Genomic DNA, 10,001 nt, shown 5'->3' on the forward strand with positions numbered 1-10,001 from the left:
CAGGTTGTGTCTGTACTTCGACATTCAAGTTACAGTTTATGCCCTGCATGTCTGAAAAACAATGTGGTGAATTTCCTCCAATGCCAAAAGCTTGTTTCCCCAGTGAAGATATAAATAATATGAGCTCTACCACCAAACAGATCATTGCTCCATTTCAATAATTTCCAGTTTACCAGACATTTACAGGTATTAAGCTCTGGCCTATAGAATCTCCTCTTCTCAGGAGCAACAGTAAGTATTTTTCTTGTGTTTTTAAGGGAACATATTAGTTTCCATGTGGGTTAGGATCAAAATAATAAAATTGAACTTGTTTAATTGAACTAATTTACTCAATTCTTAATTTCTAACTCAGAAAAAAATAACTGGTTAAATGAGATTAAATACAAATTCTGCTCATCCGCCCAGATTCCAGTATAAGATTCTGCATGATGTTACTGTATTTACAATGTTTACAGAAGCCCAGGCTACAGAGTGCGGACTGGTTGTGAGCCCGGCTGGCTGAACCCTGGCTGAGAAAGGAGCCAGCAGGAGCTGGGGAAAGCTGGCCTTTAACCTGCAACTGTTGGGATTTCACCAGTCAGTTGCCTGGAATAACTTCTACTCTCATTCACACAATCTTTCAGCCATAGAAGCTAACTTGCAGCCTGTTGCTAAGAGTGTGACCCACAGGCACACAGAGGCGTTTTAAGTTCATCATTAACATGCATACAAACACAGTTCAGCTGGACGACCTCAAGGTTGGCATAACATTGTAATAATATTTTATAGGAATCTAATACAAAGAAGTGTTGTGTTGTAGATCTGTCTAATACGATATTATTGTGTTTCTGTCGTTTTGTCAAATGGCCATTTTCACCTCCAGGTCATGATGACATTTCAATTGCTTTCAAAAGGCCTGTCCAGACTGTTTTGAATAATGTAGCTCTCTAGAGGATGCCAAAACTAGGAGAGCTGGCATATATTCAATTCCACGGGTACCAAAGATTTAGCCTTCTGTGATGTACCACACAACATTTGGCAAAACAAGAGCCAAGAGCTCTGGGGGGAAGCTGACATCAGCATCATGCGCCATCAGAGATCAGTCATGACAGGGAGCCAGCAGCCCCCTGTCCCTCCATGTCCCCCTGGCTGCAGAATCAGGAAGGGAAAATTTTGATGGACACCTGTCTTAGCTCATCTCTGTCAAATGAGTTCATACACCAAAGGCTGTGTGTGTGTGTGTGTGTGTGTGTGTGTGTGTGTGTGTGTGCGTGTGCATAGACACACTGCTATGTTTAAGACAGAGGCCCGCAGGGGGCGAGAAATAAAATGAGTGCCATATGGAGAACAGCTGCTAAATGGGGATCTTTGGAGGAGCATGGAGCACACAGACTTTGCAGATTACTCTGTGGCAACACTGTCCGTCACATTCAATGGTTGCTTTCTCTGGGCTCTGTCATATTCCACTGACGTTACATCTCATTCTGAAATATTAGTCAGAGAGGGCTGAGTGCTGCCTCCAGAGGGCCTGTCAATAAAAATAATTGTGGAGGATTTATCAGAGGATCAAAATGTTTGTGAAAGCAGCAAAGCAGCAAAATGTTACTTCAACAACACGGATAATTCTTGCCACAAAAATGACATTTTTGTTTACATAGAGCTACAGTAATCCTCTGCTCATCTGCTCATACTGTTTGGACATGGTATTCAATTGTATATACTTACTACATACTAGTACTACAAATACAGTCACAGAGTGTAAAATCTCTAAAACACACACTGATATTTTCTGTGGTCTTAGAAAGATTTGGAAACAAGAGCAGCCAACTGGTGTTGGATTTGCTGCTGAGCACTGAGACAGTCTTGTTAGACGTATGCTGTGGCACTGTGGCTTCCCAAGGAATTATTATAATACATCCATAGCACTTGCAGATGTGACAGGGGAATACTCTTATCCTGGATTAGAGAGATGAGATTCACTGAGGTGACCAAACCAGAGAGGAGTAAACGATGGAGAGGAGGACAGGATAACTGGTATGACATGTGGGAAAGAAATGGAGGGACAAAAAAATCAGCAGAGGCAAAGTTAAAGAAAGAAATCTTAATCAAGAGAAATGGAGGACAAAGAGAAAGTGGAATCAGATCCCTTCTGTTTTATTTCTAAGATAACATTGCTGACAAAGGAGGCGGCAGCCAGAGAGGCCTCTCTCTACTCTCGTTTATGCCCAGAGGGTACAGAAATGGTGGAGTAGATAGTCACACTATGTAGCAAATTAATGATCGAGGACTGGTAAAAGCCCAAAGCTAGAAATGTCTCGGATGATCTCTGGGGTTTCGTACCCAGACCGAGTAGACTTAACAACAATCACATGGTGAACCCGCACATGGGTGAAGTTATGAAGTGATGAAAGATGTGAGACCAAGGAGATGATAAAAAGGGTACAAAAGAGAAGAGCGTATAAAACACGCTGCAAACTCACCCCTGAATTAACTGTCCATTTGCTGAATAAAAACATTCAATCCTATAATTGTTTAAGTTGTGTAGAGCAGGCACACACGCTAACACCTGAACTCCATGTAAATTTTTATTTCATTCTCACAAATCTTTATGTTTCACACATGACCAATAAAATGCCGGAGCGTAAAGTGAAGTGACTCTGTTTGGGCAACACAACTGGGAGATCCCTGGTTTGAATTTACCTGCCGGATTTCTGCGTGGAGCGTGCATGTGTTTTTCTTCCACAGTCCAAGGACATGTAGATGGGGGAATGGGGATAAATGGCTTGAATTCATTTTTATTTCTCTATGCATGGCCCTATAATGGACAAACGGTCAAATCTGTCCACTGACATTATATTTAATCCTGCATTAATTTCCACATGGGGGCAGTGCAACAAACTTTATATACAACACTGATACATTATTACCTCACAAAGAGAGTCTACGGTGTACAGAGAGCAACAGAAATATTTATCATTTTTAATCATGTTTTTGGACACCTTATCCAGGCCAAGATTCACTCTTGGTTTAGCTTGTTCTGGTCCCCGCAGACCTTTGGGAAAATGTCTGGCTCTTTTGTTTTCAGTTGGATAACACTCACTTTTGAATTAACTGCAAGTCTCGTGGTAAACACTAACACAAGTTGAAGCAGGATAATTCTTCAGTATATCAATAAAAACTATGTACCCACCAAGATAGTTTTCAACTGCCAGAGATGTAGGAAATGAAGAAAAGTAAAAGATCTTTTGCCATTCGACCTGTTAGTTAAGAACATATTAAGTCATAAAAACCATCTTCTCTCAGCCTCTCTAAACATTCCCAGGTCACACAGGATACATACAAATTATAACATTCTGAACACTGTGCTTTAAAAAAAAAAAAAGTTTTACAGATGCCAGCTTCTTACTGTATAAATGCTGCCCCACAAGTACGGAGAGCTCAAGTGTATTTTTGGCAGTCTGGGTAATGTTCTCAGAAAACTGGTGTGGGGTTCGCAGATGACAGGGATGCCAGAGATGCCATTTTAGATCTGCTATTTATATTCAAGACTTCATTATATTATTTGAACAGAAACACAAGTAGGTATGTGTGTTTGGGTGCTTATATGTGTGGTACCACAGGTGAAGAGTAGTGGGAGAGCTTGTTATATGAGGATTTAGGAGGACATACCAGTAAGCCCTGTCTGCCTCGTTGAGGGTGGCTTAGAGGGCAGAAGGGGTCAGTTAGAGGGATGGGGTGTCACCTCAGTGGGGTGTGGCTGAGGGGACATAGTGGTAAATTCCATAGTTCACATTCCACAGTGCTTTCAGAATTTGTGAATTTGGGGTATCTGGGTGCCTCAGTTGTAGACCATGTGCAGCCACACTGATGTTCTGGACATTAGTACTTTGAAACTCTCCCTTTCAAACATTTCAATTTCTTCTTAAATATCAAACAAAAACACACACACACACACACACAAAACATAAGCTGTGACACATATAAATGACTTGAACTTGTCAGACCAGTGATGCCAAAATTAGGGTTCTTTATGGTGCTGCACGTACGTTAGAGGACACATGTGTGGAGATGAACCGTAGTCTCTGGGAATAGATTAGGTCGGCCACATACAGTCCAAAGTTTATGAAGGAAAACACAGCCACCACAATCTTGCTGTCCCACGGACATTTCCCCCATCCACAATTAGATTGTCTCCATGGGGTGCCATATTTAGTGTCAAAGCAGAAGATGGGCCACACCACTGATACAGTAAGGTAGAGCATAACTTCCAGGAGGGTGCACACCACCACAAAGCGTTCAAAGGGCAAACAGCCCATGGCTCTGGTCCGCCCACACATAGTCATTATGACCAGTACTGCAGTTAGGGTGAAGCAGAAAGCATACACAACAACACAGTAGATTGTGGCAGCATAGCGAGTATATTCACTCCCGTTGGCCAGAGCACCAAAGATGATGCAGGCAACAAAGCCCTGAACGACTTTTAGGAGGCCGGAGACTGTGGCCATGTAGCCCACAACAGCCTGGCCCGGCCTGGCTCGGCACAAAGCTACTTCGGATCCATAGGCCACAGTGCCCAGGATGGAGCAGATGGTGACGGCAATGCGGAAATTTCGGACATCACAGCCAGCGTAAGGGCACTCGGATTGAAGAAAGAAGAGTGGGTAGACCACAGAGGCTGTCAAATACCTGCAAGCGAACACAAAAAACACAACCGACATGACAAAACAATCTAATTCATGGTCCTCTCACTATCTTTGTCAGATCTATAATCAGGTGGTTATATACAAAGAGGAAATTCTAAAACTGGTCTTGGTTAAAAGAGGTCTACGGCAACTTAGACTCACTTGGGTCTGATATCTTTATACTACTTGTAGTCAAAAAAATGGCAAACACAAATTCTCTCTTCTGAACTAGATTCTGACTGAACTGCTATCCTGCATTTTCTCATTGCACTCACAGCGTTGTTAAACACGTTTGTCATATTAAAATGAAAGAGCAAAAAAGTTGATATGGCTTAAAATAACAGTCAGGTGCCGCATATGTTTGACCAGAGGCTTTGCATGCTGTAATCATTCCTCCTGTCCATACTGGCTACTGAGAGATTTCTTATTCAAGTCATTTCAATGGAAGTACAGTAACGTGGGCCAAAATCCACAATCCATTCTGTGAAAAAATATATTCATATGTGTAACCACAGTACATTAGAGGCTTTAGCAATCTGAATTTATTAAATCAAGTGGATGAAATTAAAAACCTTTATGCATAAAATTAGCTTTGTGTTTAAAAAAACAAAAATTCTTAAACTGCAACTCTTAGTTATTTTGTGGCTGATTGGTAAAGGCTGAAAACTTTTATTGGTATCAAAGAAACCTTTGAATACATTTTTAGGGACTGTGGATTTTAGCCCCCATCACTCACAGAGGAATCCCCTTTTAGAGGAATCACTTAAAGGTCTGATTACAGCAAATAAAACCCATGTCTGTGTTTATGTAGGCAGCTGACTGCTGGCCTCAGTTTAGGGTGATCTTGATTCAAAGTAAACTGGATGGTGACTGAAGGTGTCACATACTATGGCTATTTGATTTTTGAAAATTGTACTCCTAGTTTTAAAGAAATAAACTGTGTGACAATTTGCCCAAATCTCCTCTGAGAGTATGTGAGAGGAAACAGTAAAGCTGAGGGAGGTGGGTCCTGAAATAATGGGAGCAGAGTCACTGACCAATGACCCAAATCACAATACACAATGAAATGTGTTCTACTGATTGTACATAATATAATTCTAAACTACTAGTATTTTAGATGTTTTCTGGGCAGTGTGAGGGGAAATGTTCCTCATAGATCCCACCTGAACTTACAAGAGGGTGGAGAAGGCAGCACATGTGACCGTGAGGTTGGTCCAGGACAGGGGGAGACAGCTGTACAGATGAGTAGCGTCCAGGAAGAAGATCACGACTGACAGGGCGAAGCAGAAGCACCACGTCGCCATGCAGAAGACACCTTGTGATCCACCGTAACCCGCGCTGTGCGTAACCATGGCGATCACGGCGCAGCCCATAGTCAGCTGAACGATTCGGGCAGCACCCAAAGAGGAGCACAGGGTGTTGTTGTTCAGGTAGGGACCTACGTGTGAAGCCATGACTGAGGACAGGACGACTGGGGGGTAAAGTCTGGACAGTCCGCGGTATATGAGTCGTGAGTCCTGTTATGTTATTCAGCGTCTTGACATCTGTCAAACACAAGCCACAAGCTGAGGTTAAAGTGCTGAAACGTGCTCCAAACACTGAAAACCACACACACTCACAACATTACTGACACGCAGCCACGTTAACACATATCTGAAGTGTACGATCAGATGTTTGAAAGACTTACATGTTTGCTCATTTCACAACACAGTTGGTTTTAGCTTTGTGAGTCACCATGGCAACAGCCAATGCGTCACGTTCTTAGTTTCTGGTGGACACGTCTGGGGTCTGCGCGGTTTGCGGCGTTTCACTGGGCTGTTTAATTACGCTTTGTCACTTCACTGCGACCATTTGAAGTCAAATTGGGCCACTGCCTGCTTCTGTCTCTCTTCGCCCTCCTGTGATTTCTTCATTCATCTTTAAATAAAGTTACCGCGCTGTCACGGTTAAAACACTGCTGGTCTTTTATCAGAAATGAAGGTCTCTGCTCTTCAGCTCAAACAATAATGAAACTTCCAGTGGCGGGACCAAGAAGCTCAGGTGAGGGTTGGCAGTGGTCTGTCACCCCCTCTCTGCCTTTCATTTGTTTTTATAGACTAGGTGGGGACTTTCTGACTCTATTTCTGTGTTGTTGAATCAGAGCATGTTACAAAGTGTGTCAAACACGGGAAATCTGTCCTGGAGATCTCCTCGACCAGGCAGACACACACACACACACACACACACACACACACACACACACACACACACACACACACACACACACACACACACACACACACACTCACTCGCACAATCACTCACCTCTTAACTGAGATATCACACTGACTCAACATTTACAAATATCCAGACTGAGCTCCATGCACCCAGAGAAGATGGACTGGTATCTCTGTCCGACTGCAGCTATTTTTTCTTGGACTACAACTTGTGGATTGTGAAAGTCCAGGACGTTTATCCAGACGTTGCCAGTCAAGTTGACTCTACTGAGAAATAAGTTCTGCACGGCCACATCCGAACCTGATGACATCTGAAATGATACAAACTCAGAACCTCCGTGTAAAATCTTCTTAGATTATTTACCCAGATCTGTTCAGTTTGTATGTGTCACACACTCTTCCTCACACACTGTCCCCGCTCTGTGCTGTGAGGAGGGGGGGTGTCCACTTGTGAGACCAGACTGGAAGTTATGTGGGGTTGGGCCATCACTCAAGTGTTGGGGGGGGTGGGGTCAGAGGCACGCGGACACATTACAGACCCTTTGGAATAAGGCAAGATGACTGAGTGCACAGATCAGGATCTTTATATGATGGTGTAGTAATGAAACTGAAAGCTTCAGCACAAGAGAGGTGTATACAATAAAACTGATGCAGCTGGTGCCGAACTGATACATATTTCTGCCACCACACTCATTCCTCTTTTATCACCAATGTGAAATAGTGTTTAGGTTTGTCAGTGTCCATCCAGTGACCTCTATATGCTTAATGAACAGGAGCAGTTCTGTAACCAACACAAGAGAACATAGTTCATTCTGTGTGGTGTCTAAATAATAATGACACATTTACATTTAGTCATTTGGCAGATGTTTTTATTGGGTCTTTAAAGGGAAAATTTAAAATGGAATATGCTCCAAACATGTTGTTATGTTACTTTGGAAATTCATCCGAAATGTTGCACATTAAATCACTAAAATCTCCAGCATCAAAGTTATATTATTGTTATTTGCTCATAAAGTGATTTGAAAAGAGCTCACAGCAATAACAAGAATGGGACAAAAATAAGCACATTGCCCACTGGATTTGCCAGCGTTGTGGTCTGGGTGCAAAGCTGATCGTTAACACCTGCTTTAATTTATCAATAATCATTTGTATAATTTCATAATAAAGATAATTTTTATTATTTTATTTAGCATTTACTGTACAAACCATCAAAACACTCATGGGTTAAACTGTAACATGTCTTTCACTCCGTATGAATACAATGATATAGCAGCAGGGTTTGTAACTGTCAGCTCTTGGTTTTACGTACAGGAATGTAACCATGGTCTTATGTCATGAACACCATTAACCTGATGCCAGGCCTCTATCCTGCGTGTCCTTAGGTCTCTGTCTCCACCTGCAGGTGTGTGATGTTTCTGTCTTTGCTCCACATTCATAGATTGCAACATGATATGGTCCAAAGTAGAATAAAAGGCCTACACTGTATGTTCCACTCTTTTAACAGAGAAAGAAAAATAAATTAATAAAAAGTCAGAAGAATTCAGAAATAAACGGAAAATTTAGTGGATATGTTACAGGGAACAGAAATCTGGGGGTTCTGTTGGAAGAAGTCACCTCACAAGATCTGTAGTGTCTCTTAGTCAATTCCAATTTATATTCCAAAATTCCAAAATCACAACCTTTTTTACGCTTAACCTTGTTATCAACATGATACAAGTAGAAATAATTCACTTTAGTTTAATTCCTTAGACAGTGTGCGGGATGGAGCTAACGTCAGAATAAGAAATAGTAGCAATTAATCCCTGAGGGGAAATTGCTCCTTCTAGCTTACAAATTATTTTCAAATTGTGAAAATATGATGCAGTGCCTCAACCTCAATATATAAAAATTAAATCATATCAGAATTCAGTTCATACAAATGTTCCTGTAGTTTATGTAAAATAATACAGTGGCAGTGAGACATTCATTTCAGACCACCAGATGGAAGCAGAGTTACAGAATGCTACAACGTTGCCTTTACTTTAAAGCTCATCATCTTCATAAATGTGTGTGGCTCTGGTTTACACATCTCAAATGACGAATATCATTTGCTTAATGCAGGTTTCTTTGATGAGGACAGTGACTGAATCATTCATATGTTCTCATCTATCTTACAGGTGAGCAACGCAGAAGAACAGGAATTACACCGGGAACTGCTGATGCTGTTAATGATAGTGTCCTCTATCTCCTGATTTGCAGCTGCCTTGGAAACAGGGCATCAGATCCAGAGAGGAGCTCACCATCAGAAAGAACTGCTGTTGTGGAGGTGCTCAGACCTAAGTCCTCTAGCCATCACTATTTGGCTCATATCAAAGTCTCTCATATCCCTACGACTTTATCCTACCACGAATTCAGAAAACTTGTTTATTTGCTGCCTGATCTATCCCACTTCTGGACAGGTGTCATTGTAATGAGATTATGTTATTCACTTCGCCTGTCAGTGGTGTCAATGCTGTGGTCGATATGTGTCATCACCTTTCAGAACGACCTGTTATTGCCACAGCGGCCATAAGAGAGCAGTGTTGTAACAAAGCAGCAGTTCTGCAGCTGAAACGACCCTGAGTCTCCCAAAAGTCCAACTCTGTATTTTCACAAACTGCATTCACAAATAAGAAGGAATTTAAACATTGTGACTTCCAACAAGTCACAGAAAAACACTTTTGGCTTATAATTCCATTGTTTTTAAGACTGCTCTAATTGAGTGAAGTGATGAGAGGCTGAATTAGAAACTTAACTTTCAACTGCGAGTTAATCTCTCCTCACTAACACAGAACCTACATAATTCATAAATGGCCTTTATGTGGCATCAAAGGCTCCAGGGGCAGTTGGAAGTAATTAATTTGCAAGCGTGAGACAGCGGGAGTGTGGAGTGTGTGTGTGTGAGTGACAAGTGGAGGAATGCACTCCTCCCTCATTCTCCCACCAAACACAGTCCTGCTCCCCTCTGTGTTCGGCCTCTTTTTGAAGTCCGTCCTGCAGCTACACGAGTGGAAGAAAGGACCGAGGAACATGCTGTAAATGTGACACTGATAGCACACGGAAATGCATGCTGCTCGTGTACTAATACCAGGTCACGTAAGTTGTG

The 10,001-nt window shown here is 42.0% G+C and overlaps 1 protein-coding gene across 2 annotated transcripts; it reads right to left on the minus strand.

Annotated features, from left to right (window-relative positions):
• Window positions 1–1,745: 1,745 nt before the first annotated feature.
• LOC137124433 (myeloid-associated differentiation marker-like protein 2) lies at window positions 1,746–7,320 on the minus strand. Of its 2 annotated transcripts, none has more exons than XM_067499375.1 (3): window positions 6,966–7,320; window positions 5,835–6,205; window positions 1,746–4,665 (listed from the first exon to the last, which is right to left on the minus strand). In XM_067499375.1, the coding sequence occupies exons 2-3, from the start codon at window positions 6,113–6,115 to the stop codon at window positions 4,008–4,010; spliced, it is 939 nt and encodes a 312-aa protein (XP_067355476.1). In that variant the 5' UTR covers window positions 6,116–6,205; window positions 6,966–7,320; the 3' UTR covers window positions 1,746–4,007. The 2 variants fall into 2 exon arrangements, with proteins under 2 accessions (XP_067355476.1, XP_067355475.1); XM_067499374.1 differs by lacking the exon at window positions 6,966–7,320 and adding an exon at window positions 6,349–6,919.
• Window positions 7,321–10,001: the final 2,681 nt, after the last annotated feature.

This window comes from Channa argus, chromosome 3 (genome assembly GCF_033026475.1).
Source record: "Channa argus isolate prfri chromosome 3, Channa argus male v1.0, whole genome shotgun sequence".
Taxonomy (NCBI): domain Eukaryota; kingdom Metazoa; phylum Chordata; class Actinopteri; order Anabantiformes; family Channidae; genus Channa; species Channa argus.